Source organism: Tenrec ecaudatus, chromosome 5 (assembly GCF_050624435.1).
Source record: "Tenrec ecaudatus isolate mTenEca1 chromosome 5, mTenEca1.hap1, whole genome shotgun sequence".
NCBI classification, from domain to species: Eukaryota; Metazoa; Chordata; class Mammalia; order Afrosoricida; family Tenrecidae; genus Tenrec; species Tenrec ecaudatus.
Genome location: NC_134534.1, coordinates 90,718,956 through 90,746,669, shown reverse-complemented (window position 1 = coordinate 90,746,669; position 27,714 = coordinate 90,718,956). Strand labels below are relative to the sequence as shown.

Here is a 27,714-nt window from a genome sequence, read left to right as displayed (position 1 = left end):
TACTGCTGCCATTCCGCAGTGTCCCTGGCGCATTCCCGTCCTCTAACGTCAGTGCCCAATTGTAAACTGGGAGCAACATTACCTCCTCCCAGTGTGGACTTAAGTTGAGGAGGGGCTTGTGGAGTACCTCCCACCCCACTTTCTCACCCAGTAAGTGACGGCGCTGACTGCACTGATCCTGCTCCTCTCCCCGCCACCAGAATGTCCAGCTTTGTGGAGCCACCTGACATTGTGAAAAAGCTGTCCTGGGTAGAGAACTACTGGCCCGATGATGCCTTGCTGGCCAAACCCAAAGTGACCAAGTACTGTCTCATCTGTGTGAAGGACAGCTACACCGACTTTCACATCGACTCTGGGGGTGCTTCTGCCTGGTACCACGTGCTCAAGGTGGGTGCCAGTGGCTCGCTCTCCCTTGCCCACAGTGCCAAGCCAGCTAGCCTGGAGCCCCTGGGCCCCCAGGTCTGCCAAACAGTGCATGGGCCCAAATCCACATACCACCCTTCCACAGGAGGGACCGGGTGAGATTCTGGCAGTGAAGACCTTTTCTGGGTGGAGGGGTGGTGCCTCCTAGATCTGTGATGTGCACACCATTTCCTTTTCCTGGTCAGATTAGAGCTCATCAAATAACCTGGAGGAAGCCCTCATGCATCATGTTCATGTGACTTATGCCCACAGTGGTAGAGGTGTTGAGATTTCCTGAAGCAGAGAACTCTATGTGGGGCCAGGTGGGGTCAAGAAATGGCTGTGATTCCAGCCTTGCCTGAGACCTAAGCAGTCAGAAAAGTTGAGTTCTATGTGTAACCCACTCAACAGCCTAGTTTTCCCCTTGTTCCAAATGTCTGTTTGTAGTGCTGCAGACAGATGGCTATGGGGGATGATAGGCTGGGCTCCAGATCCCACTGACAACCTTCCTAGTATCTAGACTTCTGAATTGCATAGCACATGTGACCCTATTTTATGTAAGGAAAGATGGGCCTGGGCCAGGGCCAGGACTAAATTACAAGGTGGAATCCTTCCCGAGGCCCTTCCTCCACAATCTTAGGGGCAGGGTGGGCTCTGTACCTTCAGGATCCCTTGGGTGTGGTAGACTTTGTGCCCAGGGTCCCCAGGACATGATGGACTCTGTACCTCAGGACCCGGGGGTATGGCAGACTTTGTACCTCCCATCAACTCCTATGATGTGATTGACTCTGTACCCCCTTTGGGGTATGGTAGGCTCTGCTTACCCCCACAGTGGCCTCTCTTTCTTCACAGGGTGAGAAGATATTCTATCTCATCAAGCCAGCCTTGGCTAATCTCTCCCTATATGAGCGTTGGCAGTCAGCCTCCAACCACAGTGAGATGTTCTTTGCTGACCAGGTGGACAAATGCTACAAGTGCACCCTAAAACAGGGCCAGACACTCTTCATCCCATCAGGTGGGCACGATTCAGCCTCCCATCTCTGGCTGTTCTGTTTCCCCATATCACGTGTCCTCCACAGGCTTGTGCTGGGGCTTCCTGTGTCCCTCACCTGGAAGCTGGCTCCTTTCGCCTCTGCCCTGAGGATGATCCCCTGCCCCACCTGCTTGCTTCCTGACTTGCCTGGGCTTGGCAGGAACTTGCTGCTCAGTCTCCCGTGGCCAGATCTGGCAGAGAATCATTCTAGGTGCTGCCCTGCTCTGCCATAATGTGGGCACACCGCTGTTGTCCACTCGCCATTCCAAGTATGCAGTGAGCTTAGGTGCCTGTGAGCCACAGAGGCAAGAGAGGGGATAAGAGTGCTCACTGTGTGGATGTTCACGCAAGGGTATTTTAGACACAGAGAAAGAAAGCATGACAAAATGTGATAGAAGCTTCCCACTTGCCCACATCCCACTGCCCCAATGATGATATGAATTTGACATTGTATTTGCTTCCTTTCTACAGATGTCCCTGTCTAACTTCACAAGGCTTCTCCTTTGAAGTAACAGTTACTATATCGTCATCATCCTTAAAGCAGGCATAGGGATAGCAATCCCCTGGACTTTTCTCATTATCATGTCTGTTGTATTCCATTTGAAATCAAGCCCCTTCCTCCTTCCTTTCTTCTCTCTTCCTTCCTTTGCCTTTCTCTTAACCACAACTTTCTCCTTGAAAAGCTGAAGGTCCCAGAGTCTGAGCCCCTGGCTCCTCCTCTGTGGATAATCCAGGGTGAATTGCAGCCTTCCTGGGAGATGCAGCTGCTGCTACCTTGTCCTTCTTCTCAACCCTGTGTCAGGGAGGACAGATTATCTAGAGACTGAGGACAAAGACTCATTCTTCTCCTAATCCTCGCCCTTCCCCAGGCCTCAGTTTCCCTGCCCATGTCCTACAGGAACTGGATTGAACAGTCTGTGCCTGTTCTAAGGACCTCTCCTGCCTGGAAGGTCCACCTCACTTTGTACGGAGAGCAGGATGGGATTGAGAGCTCCTAGGCACCTGCTCAAGGGTCACCAAGGAATGCTGGGACCTAGCAGCATTTCTCTTTCCTAGGCTGGATCTACGCCACACTCACACCTGTTGACTGCCTGGCCTTTGCAGGACACTTCCTCCACAGCCTAAGCGTGGAGACGCAGATGAGGTAGTGCCGCCAGTGCCACACCTGCTTCCTGGGCTCTGCTGGGCAGGTCTCCCCCTCTGGGTCAGTGTGATGGGCACCTGCACCCGAGTCCTGCCCTGCCTCACGTGGGTGGCCTTGGGTGTGGCCCATTGGTTTGAAACCTCAGTGTGCTCCTTGGGGAAAGAAGGATTTGGGCTCCCTTGACTGCAGGAGGCCCACTGACTACCTAGAGGGACCTAGCTTTGGGATGGCCAGGGTGGTACTTTAGGGATTGGGGGGAAATTAGCTGGTGCTTCCCTCCTTTTCCAGGCATGGGCATTTCTCTCTAGTAAAGGTTGACTTGGAGTCCTGACCTCAGTGGCCTTCCCCAGAGGACTCTGGTCCCTTCTGCTAGTCAGACGCCTGAGCATGGTCGGGGCTACTCTGACCTTGCTAGGCTACTTATCATTGCACTGAATATCCTTTGCTATGGCTTGCAGAGCATATGAAGTGGAAAGAAGATTGAAACTTGGCAGCCTGACTCAGTTTCCAAACTTTGAAACTGCCTGCTGGTACATGGGGAAGCATCTGCTCGAGACGTTCAAAGGTAGCAGTTAGCCGCACGTGTGTATGTGTGTGTGTGTGTGTGTGCACGTGTGCACGCATGCATGCTGCGGGCACTAGAACTCTGCAGGTGGGAGGATCCTAGTTCTGCCTTTGCTGCAGGGTTGGCCGGGAGTTGGAGTGGGACCTCCTTCTTTTACTAGTGTGAGACCTTGAGAAGGTCTTGCCCCCGGCCTGGACCGTTGTTTACCTGTTGGTGCCTGGCAGACAGTGGGTTGCGCTTTGTGTGGCTTTGTTTGAGTGGCCTCTTTTGCATCAAGAGGCTGTCTAGGGTTTTAGTAAGGAAAGGGGCTGAGTGTCACGACATCCAAATCTTCTTTCTGCCTTATGCCTGTGGAAATTAAGTAATGATGTCCATTTTGCCCTCTCAGAAAAGCAAATGCCAGGCATTCTGAGGCTAAGAGATTTAGGGTATACGTTGGCTCTGTAACAACCAGCCAAAGCACGCTCTTCATGCTCCCTCTGTAGAACAGGAAAGAGGAGAGAGGTCTGTACCTTTGAGTGTGTCTCATGCCTGCAACGGTGCATAAGTACACATGTGCCAGTGTGGTGTGCTTGTGTGCGTGTACCAGGGTGTCTCCTTGTAAGGCTCACAGGAGGAGATGCTTGCAGTGTGTCTCGGGCCCTGCCCTGGCTGGCTTCTCTGGCCAGTCTGTTGGCAGTCAGCAGCGCTTGGCCCAGTTGCCTGGTGCTCCTCTTTACATATTTCACAGCAGCATGAAGGAAACTGGCTAGAGGATTTCTGCTTTCATTTTTAATTTCTTTTTTCATGGTGGCTTTCCATGAAAATTGCTTTTATATTCCTGATTAAACATAAGAAAGTGAGACTTTTAAAATAGGGAATCATGTGCTTCGAGTCCAGTTTGAGATGAGAAAGCTGAAAATGTTCTATAATCCCAGCTGGCCAGGTTTTTTATTGATCATTGCATCTCCTTAAAATCAGGAGCCCTGAGCTGGGTCCTGGCCTGTAGATGAGGAGCTGGGCTACATGGAGGTCCTCCTGAAAGGAGAGCCTGGGGCTGGGGGTGGTGCCTTTTGGGGACTGAGGCCCCACTGCCAGGTAATTCCTTGGGTTTAAGTCTGTTGGGGTTGCTGACAAGCCAGGTGCCTCCAGGCCAGTAGAGACTCTGGCTGCTGCTACAGCTGCCACCAAGGGCTGGGCTGCCTGCTGGATTGGGTGTGAAGTAGCCTCAGGCTACACGGGTGGGGCTAGGAGGTGGACAAGGTTCCCTAAGTTACCTATTCCTTTCCCTCTTTCCCTAGGTTCTCACAAATCTGGGAAGCAGCTGCCTCCTCATTTAATTCAAGGAGCTAAAATTCTCAATGGTGCTTTCAGAGCATGGACTAGGAAACAGGTAGGAGAAGTGGCGGCAAGGCAGAGAAGTGAGGACTGAGGAGTTTGGAGACTGGGTCAGTCCATTGGATGGGTACTACTGCTACATGGAGTTGGCAGAGGGCCTCTTTACCCAGGTGAAATGCATGTACCTGGTGCCCATTCACCCCAGATTGGGAGTGGGTTTCCTTTCTAGTTAAGGGTGGGCGAAGGACAAGAGCCAGCCCAGGGATCCCTGGTCACCAGGTTGAGGGGCCGTGATAGAGGAAAACACCTGGTTACCCTTCTGTGGTGGGCAGGGCAGGTAGTGCCTCCTCCTCCCCTAGGTCTGAGTGCCTGCAGCCACCATCCCTCTCCTGGGCCCATGTCCTAAAGCAGCCCGAAGTTCCATCCCGTTTTATCTCAGCCACATAGCCAGGTGCAATGAGCTCATGCCTAATAAAAAGGCACAGGGCTGACCTCTGCTCCACACCTTTCTGTGGGAGCGGTATAAGCCTCATGCCCTGGGCCTCAGTTTCCCCAATTACAGCACATAGTCACAGCAGTACCTTCTCCACAGTGTCTGGCCCTGCTCCTTGTGGGGTGGGGTGGGGGTGGCACAGAGGGGCAGCTCAGGCCATGTTCACAGTCAGTGTAAGGATGCTTTCACTGAGGAGATGGAAGAGCATTGGCAGCCTGGGCCAGGATTGTGGTGTCTCTATCTTGCTATGAGAAACAGAACCCAGCCTGGGCTGAAGTTGATTGGGCCTTAACCACTTACAGTCCAGTAAGTCCTGAGTCCCTTCTCAGGAGCTGAACATATAGGCCCCAGGTAGGCCAAGTTTTGAGGCTAGAATTCTGCTGTATCCTCACCAGCTGTGTGACCTTGGGCTAGTTTCGGAAGCTCTCTGGCTCCATTTCTCACTTTGACACTGTGATCCGAGTGCCTGCCCCATGACTGTTTGAGGAGGAGTGGGCTTTCTGAGGGCTTATCCAGGGCTGCTCTGGTCCTTCCTGAGATGGCGCTGCAGTGGGTACGTGGGCAGGCATGATGGGCTCTCAGGAGGGTGTGGCCTGGCGGGCATGGGCACTCACATGGGCTCACAGGGTTCACTGCACTGGGTGTGTTCCAGGCTTTGGCGGAGCACGAGGATGAGCTCCCAGAGCACTTCAAGCCTTCTCAGCTCATCAAAGACCTTGCCAAAGAGATCAGGCTCAGCGAGGTAGGGCCCTTCTTGGGTGGTAATCCCAGGATTGGGGTGGGGGAGAGGGGAAGGTCTTGCTGTGTCCCATTGTCCCAGCTCAGGGAGTCCCTACTGCCAAGACTAACCCTTCCCACCATGCCCTCAGCAGCATCTCCCAGCTGTGGTGTACAGTACAGGTGTGCACGGGCTATGCCTGAGACCAGGCCGGGTGGGCAGAGAGAGAGGAGCTGACTCTCTGCCCACCCCCAGAACACCTCCAAAGCTGCCCGACCCGAAGTGACTGCTGTGGTGTCCTCAGATGAAGTTTGTGAAGTGGACAGAGAAAAAGAAGAGCCCCCATCTCCCATCGAGACCACCCCATCTCAGTCTCTCTTGGAAAAAGTATCTAAAAAAAAGACTCCCAAAACTGTGAAGATGCCCAAACCATCCAAGATCCCCAAGCCCCCAAAGCTCTCCAAGCCCTCAAAACCCCCCAAGACACTGAGGATTGACAGCAGCAAGAAGAAAGGGAAGAAGTGCAGAGAAACAGGCTCCCCCACCATCCCCAACTTGGACTTGCTTGAGGCCCACACAAAGGAGGCCCTGACCAAGATTGAGACACCCAAGAAGGGCAAGGTGAGTGCCAGGCGGGGCTTCCAGGTGCTTAAGACAAGCAGGGAAGGAAATTGGGTGCAGCCCCCTGAAATGCAAATAGGGTGAGAGGGTTTGAGGTGGTGTGGGAGTCAGAAGAGACTTTGGGGGATACGTTCTACCTACAGAGATTCACCCTGCCTTTGTAGATGAACCTACATCAAGACCCATCTCAGGGGAGATCCTCTCTAGCTCCAGTGTGCTGCAAAGCAGTGCGTACTGAGGAGAGACACAAGTGACTTGGCCAACATGGACCGTCAGGCCGGAGAGCACTGTAGGAGGTGGATGGGTGGTGGTCTGGGAGGGGTTACTCAGCTTAGTCTTCACAGTAGTCAAGGACAAAGAGCATGTGACTTTGGAAGAGGCCTCAGGGCTGAGACAACCAAGATGGTTGCAATACTCCAGATAGAAGCTTGCTGGGAGGAAGCTGTTATCACCTCCCCTGGGACTGGCTGCAGTGAGCATATTGCTTTCTGTTTCTCAAGCCAAGGAGGGTGAATGACCGAACATGATATTCGAATGGGAGAGAGCCACGCTCCTTGTGTCCACCTCTGTGCTATGGTTGCTGTGTTCTTTAGGTGGCCAAGAGTGTCCTCAGTGTGCCAAATAAGGATCTGACTAATAAGCAAAATGACGTGGACAGGTTGGAAATACGAGAACAAACCAAAAGCAAGTCGGAGGCCAAGTGGAAGTACAAGGTGAAGCGTGCAATGTCTGTGTGTGTTCATGCACACTTGTGCATCTGTGGGTACACACATGCAGATGACTCCACACTCATTAGAAAGGGGTATTGATGAGGGAAGGCAGGGGTGAGGGAGGGTGGAAAGGTAGGTTTGAGGTGGTGTGTCTGACTGTGTGCAGTCTGTGGGAAGGGAGGTGGGCGGGGTGGAAGATTGGGAGTGTGCCAGTGTGTGTATGGATCTCACATACATGTGAGGTGGGTCAGTGATGGTGTGTGTGGGGCAGGATGCCTCCTGGTGGGTTGTGCTTTACCCTGGGTTCTGCATGAAGGCATCACAGCATTGAGATGTTGAGCATGCCGATTCGGCTAAGTTGATGGGAACTTACCTTAAACCTCGGCCTCCCTGGCTAAGCTCACACTATGTTGGGTGACAGTTCCTGGGGCTGTTGTGTGGCTACTGGGTGAGGGGAGGTAGGTATACACAGACCCCTCATAGGAACCTTCCTGAGAGGTATTCTGGGTGCATCCAGGGTAGCCTGGCTCATTGCCTTTGCCCATGAGAAATAAGGGGGTGTGAGAGAGGTGGAAGCTTGGGAGTATGTCTGAGTCTCACATATACTCTCCTGGCGTTTCTCTGAGCCCCAGCCAAGGCTCCACCTGGCCTCCTAGTGTGGGGCTCAGTGATGTTCCTGTTATTACTTTTTAGAACAGCAAGCCAGACTCCTTGCTGAAGATGGAGGAGGAGCAGAAACTGGAGAAGTCTCCTCTGTCAGGAAGCAAGGACAACAAATTTTCCTTTTCCTTCTGTAACAAGAAACTCCTGGGGTATGTAAATGGGTGCCTAAGGAAAGATGCACACTATACATACATTGTACACTCATACCTCAAATACACCTTGAACACATACCACATACCGCATATATGCATATGGTATATGCAAATACCACATTCATACTGTGTACATATCACACATACCATTACCATACTCACACCTATACATCATGCACACATACTCCATGCATGTATCACAGGTACTCCTTACCACCATTTGCACACACACACACACACACACCCATACATAGTCCACATGTCTACATACCACACTCCTTGCTAATCTCACATATCAAACTGAACACCACACTGCACATACTACATACAACACACACATCCTCCATATGTACGCACCTCTCCCCACAAATGTCTGTACATATCACACACACATACATTAAACCTACGTGCTGTGCATACACACACAGCGACTGGTTGACACACATCTTTATAGAGGCATTCTTTGATGAGATCCCCCATTCCTGTGTCAGCTGGTAGTCACTGAAAGCTACACTGTGTTGGGCACATAGATCAGGTAGACCTCGTAAAGCAAATGGTCTGGAGAGTGTAGGCGTGTGGACAAACCCTGGGGGATGAAGCATGGTATAGCCGGGGCCAGGAGAGAGGGTGAAGCATTCATGGACTCTGGAGTTATGAACTGAGTGGGGGTTGGAGTCCTATGGTTAGTGGGGAGGGCTGGTTTTGAACCACTGCTCTCACCCACCCTGTAAAGTGTTGATGGCAGGTGTCCTCAGCCCCTGGAACCTGTGTCCATAACTGACTTATCTAGAAATCAGGAAGGGTTTCCTAGAGGAGGTGTCAAACATTGAAAGGGTAAAAGGTGTCGGGGCTGGAGGTCCTAGCCTGAGAGCTCTTGCACGCATGTGTGGTCTGGCAGTCCTGGCAAGGCCAGCAGCCTTAGGCTCTAAAAAGAGGAAGGGGCTGTGAAGGGCCTGTGAGTGGGCAAGTCCTCCAAGAAGATGAGAAGCAATAGGATGGGCCTGTGTCTGTTCACAAGTACATTGCAGCTACCGGCTAGGAGGAGTGCAGACCTGGCTGGCACTGCAGCCCGCCAAGCAGGCATCAGGACGCCATGCTTTGGAAGGGGTTAGTGCTCAGACACACCAGAGGTAGAAGATTACAGCCCCTCTCTGTAGTGGACAAGCATGGATCTGACAGGGTCTCAGTGTCCTCTTCTCTAAGAAGATTGGATGAGCACCTGTGTCCTGGTTGAGAGTGAAAGGTGGAGAACACCCACCCCCATTTGCCTGAGCAGACGGTAGACTGAGGCAAGTGGCCTGTATTGCACCCATAGCTATTGTTGCTGACTTCAGAGGTTTAGCCTGGATGTCCCTGAATCTCAGTGCCTAGGCGCTGAGGAGCCTGTGAACCGTATCCGTTAACACTGTGCCGTAGCGAGCCTAGAAAAGAGAGGAGAGGCAAGAAAGCCAGTCTAGCAATATATACATACATGTGCATGTCATGTGTTACTCCTATTTCTCATGACTGTAGTGTGGCAATACCTGCCTTGGGCCTTCTCTTTGAGAGTGTTGGAGGCAGCTCAGCCCAGCACCCTCTTCAGACTTTGTCCCTCATTTCTTGTTCAGCTCTAGGGCCATCCCCATTTGAAACCCCAGAATATCGCTGTGCTCTGCCATCCTCTGGAGAAGAGAAGGAAGCCATGTGACAGGCTGCCCAGGAGGGCCCATTGTCATTCCTGACCGGAGCATGTGTAGGAGGGGCTCCTTCAAGCCCTGGCGTGCTCTTCCTCAGGAAGGATTGTCTGCACTGGTTCTGGATGTGGTTTTCCAGAATAACTACAGGAAAACCCATGCATGTTCACTCTAGCCATTTGGTCTGATGTCAGCACACACCTAGCCTCACTGGGCCTCCCAGGTCCCCAACAGTTGGTAGGACCCTTGCTCACGCTCCTAGCCAGCACAGGCAGGCTCTACCTGAGTTGTATCTTGTCCTCACCTGGGGCTGCAGTACTGGAGAGGGGGATCTCAGCCTCGGGGAGTCCGGACCCTGCCCTGGTTCCCCATCGGCCTCGGGCCATGGCCTTTCCCTCCCCGAGAGGTACATTGCCTGGCCTCATGAGCCAGGGTCAGACAAGATGACATCTGAATGACCCCAGCTGACCTTTGCTGCCTTAGCTCCAAGGGCCTCAAACCACAGACGAGCCCTGGCGTGTTTGGGGCCCTGCAGAACTTCAAAGAGGACAAGCCCAAGCCGGTGCGGGACGAGTACGAGTATGTGTCCGACGACGGGGAGCTGAAGATCGATGAGTTCCCCATCAGGAGGAAGAGGACCACTTCCAAGAGGGACTTATCTTGTGAGTTTTGCCCCCGTTGGTGTTGTGCCCGGCCCATTGAAAAGGAATTAGTGCGGGGGCCGGTGTGGCAGTGAGGCTCCTGGCACACCCGTGCACTTTCCCGTGTAGTGCCGCTAGGTTTCTGTCTGCTCTTGTTTCAGTTTTATTGGATAAGAAAGAGATGTTCCACGTACCCGTTAAGAAGCCAAAGCTTGACTCAATGTTTTACAAGGTGGGTCACTGTCCACAGGGGGGAGTGCTCCTCGAGGCCTCTCCAGGCACCTACCCCTCAGCCTTCCCCAGGCTGGGGCCTTGCCTCAGCATCTCTGGCTGGGTGTTCTGGGTTACTGATGTGTCATGTGGTGGGGGAGGGAGAGGGCCACGGCACACAGTTCTGGGTTGTGCATGGATAGCCTCGTCACCCTGTGTGTCCCTTTGGGTTTTCGTCATTACAAGCCTGGGTAACTGGGGTGGGCGTGCTTGGGACAGTGTGGCAGGCCTACCAGACACCACTGAGGCTGCTGAGTCCATGGAGATGCAAACATCACAGTCTGTGATGTAGTAAGAAAGCTTGCCCACGGGATGGAGGCTAAAGGGAAAGCAGGGGTTAGACGTATTGGTGGGGTCTTGCAATCGAGGCCTGACTTCTGATCTGAGACTTGGGGACTGTCTGTCTTTCAGAAGGCCAGGGCAAAAACTGCTGTCCCTGGTCTGGGGATCACATTCCCTGAGAAGCCCTGGAAGGAAAATGACCTGCGATTCTTTTTAAAAAATCATTTTATTAGGGTCTCATACAACTCTTAGCACAATCCATCCATCCATTCATCCATCCATTGTGTCAAGCACATTTGTATATTTGTTGCCATCATCATTCTCAAAACATTTGCTTTCTACTTGAGCCCTTGGTATCAGCTCATTTTCCCCCTCCCTCTCCACTCCCTCCCTCCTTCATAAGACCTTGATAATTTATAAATTATTATTATTTCATCATGTCTTAAACTGTCCGACGTCTACCTTCACCCACTTTTCGGCTGTCCGTCCCCAGGGAAGGGGCTATATGTGGATGCTCTTGAAGGAGGGGTTGTCAAATGAAGATCTTCAGACCTTAGGGCTTTTCTGAGGGGCCTTGGGGGACATTCCGCTCCCTTTCCACCCACACACATCAGCTTCTCTTGGTTTATGTTACTCATTGGGACTCTGCACCTCATGGAGGCTTGCATGCTGCAGTGGTATTGAACCAGTTTCACTGGAGCTTCCAGATTAAGTAAGATGTGATTGACTTCCAGAACAATCAGACAAGAAGAACCTGATGGATAATGGTCTGATAGACCATTGATCATGGGAATGCCATAGGACCGGGCAACATTGTGTTGTGTTGTGTGTTGGGGCATCACCAAGGCAGTGGCTAACAACAATAGCAACACACAATGTGAGCGCTTCTTTGAACTCAGGGCCCCTCAGCTATGAACAACACAGGTGTGAGAATGTGGCTCTCTCTGGCCTCGTCCTTGGCCATCCCTGTGATCACCTCTGGCCCATGGCCTGACCCACCACACTCAGCATCAGCACCCAACAGTGTTTCTTTAAAAATTCACAAATACCTGTTTGCCCCTCCCCCCCCTGCCCCCAGCAGAGTGACGACTCCTCAGACGAAGATTCTCTGCACATTGACACGGACGCCAAGCCCAGCCGCAGTGCAAAGGCCAGGGAGGAGAGTGGGAGCTCAGCCACAGGCATCCTTGACCTGCTCCAGGCCAGCGAGGAGGTCGGCGGGCTCGAGTACAACCCCAACAGGTAGATCCCGTATGGAAGCCTGGCTCCATGGTTCGGTAGGCTGCTGCCCTTCACATGGCACCCTTCTTGCCTGTCTTTCCCTTCACTGGGTGGCATGAGTAGAGGTGACTGTTGGCTGAGGTAGGCATAGGTGTGGGGAGGGGAGGGCATGTTGAGGATAGGCCATGAGCTGCTGGGTACCTCCTAAGTTAGGGAATTCCTACCAGCTATCAGCAGGCGGGCACAGGTTTAGGGGCTCCTGCCAGTGGAGCATGTGGCTGGGCTTGGAACATGGGCATGTCCTCTGTGAAGGGCAGAGCGAGCCTGTACTCAGTGCTGGACCTGAGCAGGTGAGGGTTTGGGAAGAGTGACCCTGCTCTTCCACCAAGCTCTTCCCTGTTGTGCTCCGGGCCTCAGGATGTAGAGGTGGCGCCCAAAGGGGCAGGATTAAGGGGCAATTCCTTGCGGAGCAATGGAAGGAGCCCGAGGGGTTGCCATGTCTGAGGCAGGGCACAGTAGAAGGGAGGGTGGGCAGGGGTTCCTGGCAGGTGTCTCTGGGTTCTTCCTTCCTCTTCACTAACTAGGTTCCTTTAAAACAACACGAGGAACATCCCACTGTGTGCTCGGGTTCTGGGTTAATTACATCTTACTACAGTAGAATGTTTAGTTCTGATGGGGCCCAGAGGGCTCAGGGTCTCTCAGACCATGAAGAGTGGCTTCTCTGCCTTCCAGAGAGTGCAGAATCAAGCCTCTTCCTTGTGAATGTCCCTAATCAACAGCCAAATATGGGACATTTGGAGCCAAGCTAGACTATACCTTGAAATAAGATCTGTGGCCCTCAAAGGGCCTTTTTATTTTGGTTCCAAGGAATTGTGACTAGATTTGTGGGTTCAAAGCCCAAGCTGTGAGAGAGAGGAGAGGTGACCGGACCTCTGTGAGTGATCACTCCAAGTACCCCAGTCCTGGGAAGTAATGCCTGCCGCTCCTCGCCCTCACATAGACTGTGTCGCTCAGCTTTGAGCTAGCTAGAGGGGAGCACCGACCATGGGCTTGGGGCCAGGGAGAGTGCCCTGTGCCCTTGGACCGACACCGCCATTAGACTGGTCACGAAAGCCCTCTGCTCTGTGGCTGTTGTTTTGCCTCGAAGCCCTGGTTCGGAGTGTGAGTGGGACTTCCGCTGTGGGTGAGCACTGAAGATGTGGGTCTGATCATCCCCAGCTTGCCCAGCCCCTGTCATCTGTTCTGAGAGAACTGGGTTAAGCCTGTGTGAGCTTTGCTCATTTCTCTCATGATGGGCCCTTGATTAAATTCTAAATTGTAGGCTTTTAGTTTTGTTTTAAGCAATGGGATAAGTTTTTTTCCTTCAAGAAGAAACCTTGATAAGCTTTGTACATGCATATGACTCTGACAGCAGAGGGGGTAGGGCAAGACCTCCCTGCCCTCTACCAGTGCCGATGAGAAATGACAATCCCTCCGGCTCTCTCACCCTAGCCACAATTTCCTCTAGTCCTTTGACTGGAACAGAGTCCCACTGCTTAGATGGGGAGACTATGATCTGTTTGGGTGCCTTGCCCAAGGCCACAGTGTGCTAGAGCCAGGGCCAGAATCTCCCTGTGTCTGATCCCAGAGACTGAGCTTTGCTATGCTCCCCATTGGCCCCTTCCCATGATTCTGAAAGAGGCATTCCCTGACCATGAAGGGGTGCAGCCCTCAGAGGCTGGGCTGTGAGGGAGAGCCCCTGCCCCATGGGCATGAGATCCCCTTAGTGAAGTCACGGGGTTAGCCCTGGGGTGGGAGAATAGGAGGGAGCTCCAGGAGGAGGCTCTGCCTGAACTGAGCTAGGAGGGACCCTGGAGGTGGCAGGCTTCCAGGCAGGACATCCCAGCAGAGGGGAGAACCTAGTTGACCAGGCTGTCTCTCGTCGGAAGCTGCAGGAGGCTGCCGGGTGGGCAGAAGCAGCCTCTTCAGTCTCGGTGTATTGTGTTAGAAAGGGCGGGGGCAGAGGACCCTTTGGCCTTGTCTGGTCATGGCTCTGTCTTCCAGATCTGTCCTCCTCTGTCCCCTACCAAGCCTCCACGGTTTCTAAACTCAAAATTGAAGGCCAGTACCATCTATGGCACAGCATGAAGCCCAGTTTATGATGGCATGGTGTCGAGGTAGGGAGATGGTAGTGCTCAGGGACAATGGGGGGCCCCCAAAGAGGCCCACTCAAAAGTAGGGCTTTGTCAGGAGAATTAAGAGCTTGATTGAAAAGAGCCTTGGCAGACCCAATGACTGTCTTTCCTTCAATAAATGACGATTTTGTATGCAGTGTTGCATTCACAGACAGCAGTGTGGTGCTTTCTTGTTAAAGAGTAAAATGCAGCAGCATTTGCAGAGCTGTAGGGTTGAACTGTGGGAACAGGGCACAGCTCACTGACTGTTCCCCAGGTCTGGTGTAGTCTATACTGGGCCTCCTCAAGATGGAGGTGTGCCGCATGCGCCAGTCCTGCCTGCTCCAGCCTCTTCAGAGGGGGCTGTTGCTGGTACTGGGGCTCTTTTTTGAAGCCAGAGGTGGGTCAGGAAAGAGGTCATAGGAAGAACTATGTGGTAGCTGACACCTCCTTTGACTGTTTATGACTCCCTATGTAGCTCAATCCCTTGAAGGACCCCCTTGACGCGGTCAGGGACCAGGTGGTCCTAGGGCCCTTAGCTCATGAAAGTGGGTTGGAGGACTGGCCAGGTGGCCACTGAGAACCAGGGATGGCAAGGAGACTTATTCTGGGGTCCCAGAGGTGTTGTGACTTGTAGCCCCACTCTTGGGTCCTGCCCTCCGTGGAGAGGGGCCCGTGCTGCAGTGGATTAAGTATTGGGTTGCTAGTCAGAATCAACTTGATGGCTATATATTTGGTTTTAGGTTTCTCAGTGGGGAGGGCTGGAAGACACCCGAGAGTGAGACACGTGGAATCGTCAGCTCCTGCGTCGGTGGCAGAGCGGCTCTGCAAACCCTTGAGCCTGCCGTTCACACTCACTGTCCCTCTCCCCACTGCTTCCTGTGCCCCTCCCACCTGGTACGGAGGCCAGTCGCTTTTTGATGGTCCGTTTGCACTGTTGCAAAGATTCACTGGTTAACAAAACAGTTGAAATGAAAACCTGGAGAAAAAGCTGTTAATTTCTTGGACATGGTTGGTTTAGTTTACTGCTGGAGGGAAGAGAAGATTTGGAATGCTAATTGGGGGGTGAAAGTTTTCCTTTCCTTGCTGACTGGTTAACCTGTGGATACTGACCTCAGAGATTACCCCCACCCCCACCCTTCTTGCTGCAGTTGAGGAAGCTGTGCCTCAGCCAACCATGTGGTCCTGGTGTAAGCTCACCCACCCAACCTGCGGGCGCATGGATCCTGGCCTCCGCTCAAACTCCGGGCTGGCCCACCAGCAGTCCTAAGACTTCATCTGATCTCAGGCTGCAGGCACTCGCACATACCCACTTCCTCGGGCCTTGAAAGCTATGTGTGATGACAGCTGACTTGGAGAGAGCTGTCTGTGCCAAGGGTGAGGGTAAGGGAGGAGTATGGGATGACTGAGCCACCTGGGAATGCTTTGTCCAGAGGGGCAGGTGTTTTGCTCTCATTCTGGTATTTGGGGAAGCAGGGGAGGGTATCCCTGCTCAAAGAACTTTCAGGATAATGGCAGCCACCACCCTGAAGTCTTTCTTTGGACTTACAGAAGCATGTTTTCTCGATGAATGGAGCACGGTAGAAATTTGTAAACCATCACAAACACATGGTAACTGGTAACCACACTAGCAGAGTGATAAGATTGGGAGGGCTTGTTGATGAAGAGGAGGCCCTGCCTCCAGTGATCAGGTAGAGGAGGAAGGAAGTGGACTCGGGGCCCCAGCCCAGGCCAAGGAGTACTTGAAAGCAAGGACCAGGGTGAATGCTGTCCTGTCGTCAGGGTTAGGTGTGACTTAGGGCCTTAGGCAAGAGTAAGACTGGACTGATTATGCAGACACTCAGTCCGCCAGCCCTCTTTTCACTCTCAGTCGGCGCATCTGTGCTTTGCAGAGAAATGTGTTGCTGTCCTGCTATACCTGGTCATCCAGGCCAGACCATGGAGCAGAGGGTAGGGGCTTCCTGGAAGCCTCTGCCAACAGGACTGGGAGGAGGGAGAGGCCAGTGGAAGGCAGCATGGGGGGAAGCACTGAGGGATGAATGGTCGAAGGTGAGAACGCGTGGAATAGGTGCCTCCAGATTGAGTTCATTTCTTGGTTCTCAAGCAGGAGAGATGTAAATCCTGCCCCCTGCCATCCTCTTCTTTCCCTGGCCCCCCTTCCCTTTTCCCCTCTCCTCCTGCCTTTGTATTTCTCTACTCCATCTCCCTCTTCCCCCACCCCCTTTCAGAATTGTGAATTAGGTGGGGTTTTACATTCTACAGCATCAATCTTGAATTCAACAATTTATGTTACTTATCTAATCCCCCTTTAGTTTATAAGACACCCCACCCCTCTTGGTTTCTCTTCTCTTGCCCTCCCCCACTTGGTAACCTTCTAAGTCTGTTTCTTTGGGTGTGAAAGACTTTGTCTTGTTTTTTGTTGTTTTTTTCCCCTCTTTCCTGTATAGAAGTGATCTCATATTACAGTTGTCCTTTTGTGACTGACAGTCGATCCAGGTTACCAGGTGCTTCATGGGCACATGATTATTTTTCAGTGGTGTGTGCCATGTGAGTATGTGTCTGTATCAGAGTGTGTCTGTTCTTCTGATCGGCATTTAGGTTGTTTTCCATCCTCTTGCTAGCGTGGAAGTGCTGCGGTGAACATGGCTGTGTCCGTGGCTGTTCCTGGTATGCCTTGCACTTCTTTAGGATGGTGTTTGATGGGTCATATGGAATTTCTATTCTTGGATGTTTGAGATTTCCACAGTGGTTTCACATTTTGACATTCCCACCAGCAGGATCCAAGGAGTTCAATCTTTCCACATGCTCTCTAGCATTTGTTGTTATGTTTTGTTTTTTGTAACTTGGCTATCGTTAGTGCAAGGTGTTTATCTCATCATTACTTTGATTACATCTCCCAGATGGCCAAGAATCATGAGCATTTCTTCATATGTTTGTTGGCTTTTGGATGTCATCTTTGATGAACTGTCTTTTCATGTCCTTTGTCCATTTTTAATTGGATTATTTCCTTTTTTTCTTATTGAGGTGTTGCCGTTTTCTGTAGATTTTAAAGATATCTTGTTCATTGTGTCATTGCCAAAACTTTCATCCCACTCAGTGGGTTTTCTTTTAACTCTTTTGATGATGTCTTTTGATGCACATGAGTATCTTATTTTCAGTCAGTGCCAGTCATCTTGCTTGTCTTCCACTGTGTGTGTTTCCTTTGTTATTTAATAATGTATCTGTTTCCTACAATAGGGTCCTTACGTTTTTTCCTATTTTCTCACTGATCGTTTTTATAGCTTTGGGATTTACATTTAGGGCTTTGATCCATCCTGAGTTGACTTTTGTATATGGGGTGACTATGGGGCCTGTTTCACTCTCCTGCAGATGGAGATCTGATTTTGCCAGGCACATTTGTTAAAGAGGCTATCTCTTCCCCCATGTAATGCTTTGTGGCCCTTTGTCGAGCACCAGTTGTTTGTATGCAGATGAGTTTTTTTCTATATGGTTCCTCTGTTCTGTGGACCTGTGTAACTGTACCAGGGTCCCGCTGTTTGGAAACAGCCTGCTTTGCCTGTGTAATAGATACTAAGGTTGGCAGGGAGTGCGGACCTTCCGACTTTGTTCTTCTCCCTCGGTAGCGTTCTCCTTACCCCAAGTCTCTTTCCTCTCCATAAAAAGTTAGCAGTTAGTCTCTCCGTTTCTTTTAAACTGCTATTGGCATCTGGATCAGAATTTCATGGTGGTGGGGAGCGGGGGGCAGGGGAGATTGTGTTGTATTCACAGATTGATTTAAGTAGTACCATCAATTTCACAATATTAATTATCCATGAACATAGGTGTCTTTTGATTTCTTATAGCAGTGTTTTGTAGTTTTCTTTGTAACGTGTTCTATTTCTCTGGTTAGACTCATTCCTAAGTATTAAATTTTTTATGTGGTTGTTTTAAATGGTATTGTTTCCTTGATTTCTTTTTCAGCATTCTCTTCGCTAGTGAGAAGAAATCTTGTCATCTTTGCCTCTAAGGAGCATTTTGATGGTACTTCTTTCATTTGATATGTTTGTATGTCAGTCTTTTATCTTGCCATGTTGCTGAATCATTTGATTGTTCCCAACATTTTTTACCTTGAGTCTTGAGGGTTTCACTTCTTTGCCTATTTGGATGCTGTTGAGTTCTTGTTGTCGTCTAATAGCTCTTGTTAGCACTTCTGGGACAGTATTGCATAAGAGGCATCCTTGTCTGCTTCCTGCTTGCAAAAGAAATGCTTTCCATTTCTCCCTGGTAAGCAAGAGGTTGGCTGTTGGTTTTATTGGGTTGAGAGATTTTCCATCTGCTCCTATTTTATTGAGTATTTTTATCAAGAACGGGCAGTGGTGTTGCTGAGTGGTGCCACTGGGCCCCTTCTGACTCATTGGGACCCTGCATTAACAGAGGAGCTCCGCCCGCCCTGCGCCGCCCTCACACGCGTTCTTCTGCTTGAACCCATCGTCGGAGCTGCTGTGTCCGTCCATCTTGCCTTTTTCACTGACACTCGAGTGAAGGCCGGACATGACAGTGGAACAAGAGGAAAGAAATAGAGGAAAGAACTAGGAAGCAACAGGCATTTAGAAGTCTGAATATAGGCATGTACATATGTAAATATATTTACATATAACAATAGGGAAATAGATCTATGTACATGTATTTATATGTTAAGTATCAAGGTAGCAGGCAAACATTGGGTCTCTCTCCGTTCAAGTACTCCCTCATCGCAAGAACACTTTGTTCTAATAACCTGGCATTCCTTGATGCTCACCTTCCCGACATGATCACTGAAGACAAAATGTGTGCATAGCAAATGTGGTGAAGAAAGCTGATGTTGTCCAGCTATCAAAAGATATAGTGTCTGGGGTCTTAAAGGCTTGAAGATAAACAAGCAGCCATCTAGGTGAGAAGCAACAATGTCCACATGGAAGAAGCACACCAGCCTGATTATGGGATCAGGTATAAGGCCTCAAAGACCCAGAACAAAAAATCATGTCAATATGAATGAGGGGGAATGCAGAGTGGAGACCCAGAGCCCATCTGTAGACAATTGGACATCCTCTTACAGAAGGGGCACAGGGAGGGGACGAGCCAGAGTGCAGTTATATTAATTTTTCTATATGAAAATACCTTATTCTCGCCCCGCCCCCAATATTTTAGGATCGATTTTGCTAGCTATCAGATTCCTAGCAGTTTTTGTTTGTTTCTTTCTTGTCGTTCCATTGCCCCCATACCTTCATGTTTTCTACTGAAAATTTCAAGCTATTCTTTGTTCTTTTGTAGGTAACTGTTCTCTTCCCCTAGTAGCTCTCAGGATTTTCTCCTTGCCCTTGATATTGGGAAGCTTGGCTATACTATGTCATGATAGTTTTCGTTTGGGATCTCTGTCCTGTTTGGATAATAATCTATTTTAAGGTATTAAGGGAGTTTTATTCCAGCAGTGGATATTTTACATGGTGTTTTTCCTTCCTGTTCTGAAATCCCAATAAGACATAAACTGTTCCTTTTTATAGTGTGCCACATAATTCTTAGGCATTCTTCGTTAGCCTTTACTCCTTTGTTGATCCACTTTTTGTAGATTGGAGCGGAGCAATTTGTCTTCCAGCTTATTAATTCAGCTTTCCATTCATTCATTCCTATTTCTGTGCTCTTTTAAAGTGTTACCTAATTCCATTATTATAGTTTTCATCTTCTGAATTTATACTTTTTTTTCAGTTGCTCTCTTGATATTTTTTCTCTATTCAGTAAAGTACCTGAACACCATTCTTCTGAATTTTTTCCTAATAGTTCAAGAATTTTTTTCTTCAGAAAATTCCTTTGGGTTGGGGTGTTGCGCCTGTTTTTCTCGTTTATCCATGTGTACTCAGATTGACATTGCGATGCAACTGGTCACTGTGCATGTGGGGAGGGATGCTGGGCCACGATGGGGTGGGTGAGTCTGTCACGTGCTGCCAAAAAGGAATGATAGAAGCCACAAAACAAAAGAGGAAGAAGGAGAAAGGCGGGCAGGGAGGATAACACAGGGGGAAAGAATGCAGTTCGGAAGAAAAAAAATAGGTTATTAAAGGCTTTGTTTGGGTAGATTTTTTTCCCTCGGGAGTTTTGTAACATGTCAGCAAGTGTTAGTGAGCTGTCGTGAGACGGGAGTGGTACTGGGCACATGGCTTGGGCCACCACGAGCTGTGTGGAGTGTGGGCAGCAGCCTAGGGCTACTTGGGATAGACTCAAAGCTAGAGACTTCACAGGGTAGGACCGGATGTGACTGGGCATCCAGGTGGTGGGCCAGCAATATGGGGCTGTGACTCTTTTTGTCCCAGGCTCCCAACCCAATTTTAGCCTCTGGCCTGAGCCCAGTGGTAGGGGAGGTGGCCTGGATATCCCGGGCAGTTGTTAGCATGATCCCCTACAGGAGTCACAAGCCTAATGCCTGTCTCTGCCCCCAGCCAGCCCCCAGCCTCACCCAGCACGCAGGAAGCCATCCAGGGGATGCTGTCTATGGCCAATCTGCAGGCCTCTGACTCCTGCCTGCAGACAGCCTGGGGCCCTGGTCAGGCCAAGGGCAACTCCCTAGTGGCCCACGGTACCCGAAAGAATGGGGGCAGCAGCAAAGGTGCAGGAAAGCGGCTGTTGAAGAGGGCCACCAAGAACAGTTTGGACCTGGAGGAGTATGAGGAGCAAGACCACCTAGATGCCTGCTTTAAGGACTCCGACTATGGTGAGTGCCGCCTGCCCTCTGCCTGCCCTCTGCCTGCCCCTTGCCTCCTCCACGTGGCCAGAGCTCGCACTGAGACCTCTCCTGGAATGGATCACGTTAGGGGTTTGATGTGCACTTGATTTATTGTATGTAGTCATGTGGTTGTAGAGCCATCACCTCTGTCTCGTTCCTACACCTTTTCATCTCCCCTAAAGCAGACCCCATGCACATTAGCTGTCACTCCTGTTGTCTGCCCTAGCCACTTGAAACCCACCAATCTTGTGGTCTACTTTGATGAATTGGCCCATTTTTCGCGTTCTTTAGTGAGTCATGTTTCCAGGTCTACCCATGCCATGGCTTGCGTCAGCACCTCAGTCCTTTTGTGGCTGAGTTATGTTCCTTTACACGGATGGGCCATTTTATGTTTATCTAGTTACCGTGTATACTTATGTCTAAGCCGAGTTTTTCAGCACATTTTTTTTGCAGTTTCTGTGATAAAATAGGTGCCTTGGCTGATATTCAGGTCGACTTATACTCGAATATATACAATATCTCTTTTTAGACATTTCCCCCCAATTTTAAGATGATTCTGGATAACGTTATGAACATTTATGTGCAGGTCTTATGTGCTTATACATTTTCAGGGTTTTTTTAATGTGTACCTAGAAGTGAAATTGCTAGGTAATGTGTATTTACCTCTTTGAGGAGCTGTACACTATTTTCCATAGTCCTAACAGGGACTTTTGAGATCCTTATATCTACCCTGTCTCTGTGGATGGGTAAACTGAGACCCAGGGGGACTCTATAACCAGCTTATGAAGTCGGGCAGTGAGTTAATAACTGGGTCAGCTTCTAGTTTTCAACTCACCTGCTGCCCAGAGCCTCTCCCAGTTGAGCAGTTTCAGGCTCAGGCCAGAGCACTGAAGGAACTACTGGGTGGGTTCTATTGAGAGGATCTAAACATGGGACCTTTCTCCAGTCCCGAGAGCAGGACTCTGTCCGCTCTCTACTCGGCTCATTGCCCAGGGACGTTCATGCAACCTGCGGCCAGATGTGTGCTGGCCCAGGCTCACTGTCCTTTTCTTTGCAGTGCATGCAAGCACTTACGAAGGCTTTCCTTTATAGTAGCTTTATATGATGAAGGGCAATTGTGTGGGGATCTGGAGGGCGGTAATCGAGAGCACCGTGTGTGCTACTGTTCTTGTGGCCCTGATGTGCTGGCTGGGCTGGCTGCTCACATCTGGAGGACAGATTTGGGCTCTGAGGGTTGTAAGCACAGTAACAGTACAGGAGGACCCTGCTTCCTAGGGGCAGGATGTTGGTCCCTGCTAGGCTCCCCCAGAACTGTAGATTGTGGGATTTGGGCTTTGGCAGCCCATAGAGATTCAGTGCCCCTCCCCTCTAGCACGGATGAGGGATGTTGGAGCAGCCCAGCAAGTGAGCTGGGTCACAGAGTGGGGATGGGTTTGGGAGCAGGTTCTTCTGGCAGCCAGTCTGCAGGATGGGGCTCTCTGAGACATGTTCCCAAGGGTCATTGATTGTTCACCTTGCTGGGAGCCCAGATACCCTTGTTGGATGGGGCCGGCTCCTGCTGTCCTGCGGTTATCTGCTGCAGCTACACTGGGGCCTGCAGGCTCCTGGACTGTGCTGAGCAGCTGTGGGTGAGGACACCACTTGGCGAAGTCTTTGCTCAATAGCCTTACCTGCATCTGGGCTGGGAGCAGGAAGCCAGAGCAGTGCCACGGCTAGACTGGGGCCCAGAGCCCGAGCCAGGCTCTGGTGGAGTAGACCAGAGCAAGGGCTTCATGGTCTCTACAGGCAAATGTCAGACTGAGTGATTCAGACAGTCTTAGAGCCTAGTCTGTCTGGCAAATCCTTGTCTCTGAACTTCGTTTCACCTTAAGAGACTCCCTTGCACTCCCCTCACCACAGGTTGAGAGGTTGCACCCGTCTATCCACTTTCCTTGCTGATGGGATCGCCCCCTTGGCCCTGCCCTGAGCTCTGCTGGCCTTTCCTTCCCTTTCCTCCCTTTAGTTTATCCCTCCTTGGAGTCGGACGAAGACAACCCTGTCTTCAAGTCCCGGTCGAAGAAAAGGAAAGGCTCAGACGACGCGCCTTATAGCCCCACAGGTAGGCCTGCCCTCCTCCTTTAAAACAGGTCAGTGGGCCACTGGGGAGCCAGTCTGGAACTGCATTTCTGAGAAGGAAGCCTTGCAGTAGACCACCCCGTGAGCAGCATCCTGTGCGGCCTCGAGTGCAGTTGCCGTGCGGCTCTTTTCAACCAACCCTGGGGAAGAGGCCTCGTCTCATCCTCCCCGGTCCTCTCCCCTGGGTCGGGACAGTGCCCCTTGTCTGGTTTCTCTCCATGTCCCTGTTGACTGTTTAGGGTCTGCCTAGGGCAGGTGGGCAAGCAGCAGATCAGGGGCCTCAGTCCACATAAACGCCCCACCCAGACTTGACCTCTGATTTTGGGGTGGGGGAGGTGGTAGTCCTAGGATCTCTGTTTCCTGCTTCAGGTTGCCACCTTACAGCCCCTGTTGTAAGAGGCTTAAGCTCCAGGAAACATGAGGCTCCCGGACGACTCGGGCAGGGCCGGGAAGGAGCTCCGCCCCAGCAAGCTTGGGCAGCCCAACAGGGATGGCCTGTGGTGGCTGATCCTTCTCTCCATACAGCCAGGGTTGGCCCATCAGTGCCACGACAGGACAGACCTGTGCGTGAGGGGACCAGAGTGGCCTCCATTGAGACTGGACTAGCGGCTGCTGCGGCCAAGCTTTCCCAGCAGGTGAGGAGGGCAGGCCCGTCAGCCCTGGGTCCCTGGAGGTCATGGGCTTGGAGCGTGCCAGGCACACTAGCCTTATGGGAAGAGCTGAGGTCCTCCAACACAGCCAGTGGCATGGCACTCTTCACCGTGAACACTTGTAAGGGTGGCTTGGAAGCCAGGAACCGTATCTGGGTACTGGAATGTACCTTTGTGCAGACACCCATTTGCTCCCAGTTAAGTGTTGTCCACTTAGGGTGTGGAAGAGTGGCCATCCCATGTCACCTCTAGTCCTCACTGACCCCTGGGGGCCCAAATGGTCTGTATCTTGTTTACATCTCAGGCCGCTAATAGTCATGCGGGGACATCTCCTTTGAGAGTTACAGGGGCACAGAATGGTGGAGTACCTGTATTATATGCCCATCTTTTAGGGTAAGCTTCATGGTGACCTCCCCCCCCCCCGAACCCCGCCCTGCCATTGTCAAGTGATGACAGCATTGTGTTGTGGCACCGTTTGTGCCCAGAGCAGATAGGAAGAGCACACAGGAGTGCCAGCCCCTTCGGTCGTCTGCAAGCTCCGTGCTGCCTTGGGACGAGACCCTGAGCTGTTGTTCAGCCAGGGAGCACCCTTGCTTGTGCTCCCCATGGGGAACTCCCCACAGCAGAGGCTCGTTGGAGGCTGTGGCCTCGGAGAATCCAGCGGGCATGGGTCATAGCTCTGCTTTGTTCAAAGGAGGAGCAGAAAAACAGGAAGAAAAAGAGCACCAAAAAGAAGCTGACTCCAACTACCACTGCCCACTCCACCTCCTCTACCACCCCTGCCAGCACTACCTCCTCAGCCTCCACCACCTCAGCCTCCACCTCCTCAGCCTCCACCTCGGCCTCTTTGGTTTCCACCACACCAGCCAGTACCAGCACGGCTAGCAGCCAGGCCTCTCAAGAGAGTAGCTCGCCTGAGCCCCTGCCAGAGGTGCCCAGCAGCAGCCTGGCCGACCACGAGTACACGGTGGGCGTGGGTACGTTTGCAGGAGCCCCAGCTGGCCGTGGCTCCCAGCCCATGGCCCCAGGGGTCTTCCTCACGCAGAGGCGCTCTTCCGCCTCGTCTCCCAACAACACTGCTGCCAAAGGTGAGTGCCTGCGGGGTGCAGGTTCAGATGGGGTTCTGTTCGTAGGTCACAGTGTTGGGGCAGGAGAGTGGGGGATAAGGCCCCCTTTCCCCACTGCTGCCTTTTAGAGGAGCCCGCACAGGGTGCCACCAGCTGGTGTGTAGACAGCACCCTGTTGCTGGAGCTACCGAGACGCAGTACTGGGCTTGGGCGTGAGAAAGGGCTTTTCCGATCACCATGGACCTCGGTCCAGTTCCTCAGAAGCCTCTCTTCACGATGGGTCCTGGCATGCGGGCAGGTCTCTCGGGGACAGGGGATGATTGCATTCTGTGGGGTGAGGCTGAGAGGGGCCTTGTCGACTGGGCTGCAAGGTGGATAGTTCTACATGAAGCGGGAGGTCAGACAGCTGACTTGCAGTGGCTTGAGGTGCTGCTTTGTTACAGCAGGTGGGACGGCAGGCTCACATCGCGAGGATGGTGGTGTCCTGGAGTCAGGACCCTGGCCCGCAACCCTGGCCTGTGGTTGGGGCCCCTGGGGCCCCTGTGCTTGTGCACATTATCGGCCAGGCCCTAGCTCCACTGCCCCATTCAGTTTAGCCAATGAGCTAGATGCTTTGTAAATGGTGTGTGATTTCTGAGGCAGACTGGGACCCTCGAGGGCCTTGGCAGGGTTAGATGCTCCTGGCATGCTGCCTCATACTCACCTTGTTTTTAATGTCCCTTCTCCTGCCCATTTATTTTAGGTAAACGTACAAAAAAAGGCATGGCCACTGCCAAGCAAAGGCTTGGGAAAATTTTGAAAATCCATCGGAATGGAAAACTGCTCCTTTAAAATTTGGAAAGCCAGGATTCTTCTGCTCCGCTCTGGACTCCCCCGGAGCGCCCTCCTCGGACTGTGGCTGCACCACCTCACCCAGGGAGGGTCTCGCTTATTCTTGGCCACCACCCCACACACAAAGTGTTTGTACCTGGAGCAGGAGGAGTCTGCAGAGCACAGCGGCCCCTTGTTTTGAATAGAGGCACCCTATATCCAGTGACCAGCTCCCCAAAAGACACCTGTTGGTTTGAGAGCCATTCCAGGTTCAGAACAGTCTCTGGGCCCCCCTTGAGTGAGGGTGTGCTTGCAGGGCTCCTGCAACCGTGTAGAAGCACGAGGCCTTCGAGAAGGCTGTGTGAGCCCAAGCTCCCCAGGCCCAGAGTCTGGGCTGGCCACAGCCTGGTGGCCTCCAGAGGCTTAAATGCAACAAAGGACATCAGAGAGAGGCGTGTGAAGATGCCCCCTTCTCCTCCTGAGTGACTCTCAGACAGGCCCAGAGAGAATTAGGCTTGATGGGGGGTGGGGTGGAGGCTCAGCATCCTCCCAGCAGGTGGGGCAGGAAGGATAGTGGAGTCCTGGCCCGAATGCACAGGAGCATTTCTCGGGGAAAGCACAAGGGCACCAGGACCAGTGGCCAGGTTGCAGTGTTAGTGGTCAAGAGCGCCTGTATAGGTCTTAGGAAGGGTACGGGCTCAGCCATTTCTAGGGGTCCAGGGGGCCCGGGCTAAGCCACATGGGTGGGCCTGACCCAGCCTGGTGAGGCGCACTCCTGGAGAAGCACTTCTCAGCCGTGGTACCCCCACCCTGGGGCTGGCATAGCCAGGACGGCAGATAGGGTGGGCTGAGGACAAAAGGACTAGATACTGCTCTGTCTCTGCGTGCTGGCATCTGGTGTCAAGTGCACGGACCATACCTGAAAGGTATGTCCACCCATTGGCGCAGAGAGGCTGGATTTGTTTCTCAGGCAATCCTGAATTTTAATTTTAGATGTATTTCCTGAAGCATATTTTTCATAGAATGTAGCATGTAAATAGCTTTTTAAATAACTTCTTTTTTATAAGAGTAAAAGTATCTTTAGAAATTTCTTTCTATAGATTCCTTCATTAACATTTATACGAGTTTTTTGCCAAGTATTATAAAACAATTGGGTTCCAGTGCTTTTTCCCCCCCTTCTTTTTATTAGTTTTCCTTTTAGGAACTAAGGTATTGCCTGAAAAACAAGTAATATCTGTGCAGCCTTATCCTCTGTCTCCACAGAAGCAAATCACACACAAAAGATGTATTGCAGACACATTTTGAAGATGAGTCTTCAACTTTAATACCAGCTCTTTGTTTTCCTTCTTGTATGATGAGGGGGTTGGGGATACAATTATTTTACTAGCACCTTGTGAAGTGTTTCTGTGTTTTGTGATGATGTAATTTATTAATGTTTGTAGCTTTTTATATTTGTACATTTCTTAAGAGCTTTGTTTATATACCCATTACCTGGATGTTACATCCACAAGAAACAGCTTCGTGGAGGCCTTATTAACTCCTGTTTGTCCTGTTATGAGGGACATGGTCCCAAGAGCCATGAGGCCGGGAGAGGAAGAGCCTCATGGGATCCTAGACTTACTCAGAACCGACATTTCTAAAGTTCCTTTGCCCCTGTCCTTGTTGAACATTTATATAACTTAACCTGGGCATCAAGCTGTTCGCTCTCTTTTTTTATTTTAATTTTATTATTATTATTATTTTGGCAACATGTACATTTCTAACAAAGTTTATTGTGGCTGTTCAAGTGGTTTATTTCCCAATTCATATTACTCTTGTATTGAGTCCATGAGGTCTAAGACAACTTTAGATCAAAGTTTTAAAAAAGTAAAAATATTTCAGGTTTTGTACAGAACCATGTTTATGTCATTTGTGTCATTCACCCTGAAGGTGAGAATGGTGGAGGGGTAAATGAACCGACCTTCAGTTGATGGGCACCCCAGGGCCATCGGTGAATGATGGGCAAAGTGCGGCCTTGCCCACTGGCACCACGCTACCCCAGTGCATGCAGGACCCCACACCTAAAGCTGGAGCAGCCCGCGGGCTGCAGGGACAGACGAAGACTTATTCGGCCCCAGAGTTCAGAACCTGGGAACATTGAGACCACAGGCCTCCCCTAACTGACAGGTATGGTCTGGCTCAGTGGGCACTCCTGTGTGCACCCAGGGCAGGCTGGCATGGAGAAGACACTTGTCACTCAGCAAGTGTAGAGGTCACGAAAACAAGAACAAACTCCTTTTAC

The 27,714-nt window shown here is 51.3% G+C and overlaps 1 protein-coding gene across 2 annotated transcripts in view; it reads left to right on the top strand.

Annotated features, from left to right (window-relative positions):
* PHF2 (PHD finger protein 2) overlaps positions 1–27,321 on the top strand; it is a 114,007-nt gene extending 86,686 nt beyond the window's left edge. The window contains exons 6-22 of one of the 2 annotated variants that reach the window (XM_075549739.1): positions 201–387; positions 1,255–1,417; positions 2,492–2,579; positions 3,038–3,144; positions 4,425–4,516; positions 5,607–5,696; positions 5,928–6,293; positions 6,887–7,006; positions 7,697–7,815; positions 9,975–10,153; positions 10,294–10,364; positions 11,766–11,926; positions 20,508–20,779; positions 22,794–22,889; positions 23,432–23,541; positions 24,251–24,644; positions 25,366–27,321. In XM_075549739.1, the coding sequence (XP_075405854.1) occupies positions 201–387; positions 1,255–1,417; positions 2,492–2,579; positions 3,038–3,144; positions 4,425–4,516; positions 5,607–5,696; positions 5,928–6,293; positions 6,887–7,006; positions 7,697–7,815; positions 9,975–10,153; positions 10,294–10,364; positions 11,766–11,926; positions 20,508–20,779; positions 22,794–22,889; positions 23,432–23,541; positions 24,251–24,644; positions 25,366–25,454 (2,704 nt within the window). In that variant the 3' untranslated portion in view covers positions 25,455–27,321. Of the gene's footprint in view, positions 1–200; positions 388–1,254; positions 1,418–2,491; positions 2,580–3,037; positions 3,145–4,424; positions 4,517–5,606; positions 5,697–5,927; positions 6,294–6,886; positions 7,007–7,696; positions 7,816–9,974; positions 10,154–10,293; positions 10,365–11,762; positions 11,927–20,507; positions 20,780–22,793; positions 22,890–23,431; positions 23,542–24,250; positions 24,645–25,365 lie in introns of both variants that reach the window. The other variant, XM_075549738.1, reaches the window with a different exon arrangement.
* Positions 27,322–27,714: the final 393 nt, after the last annotated feature.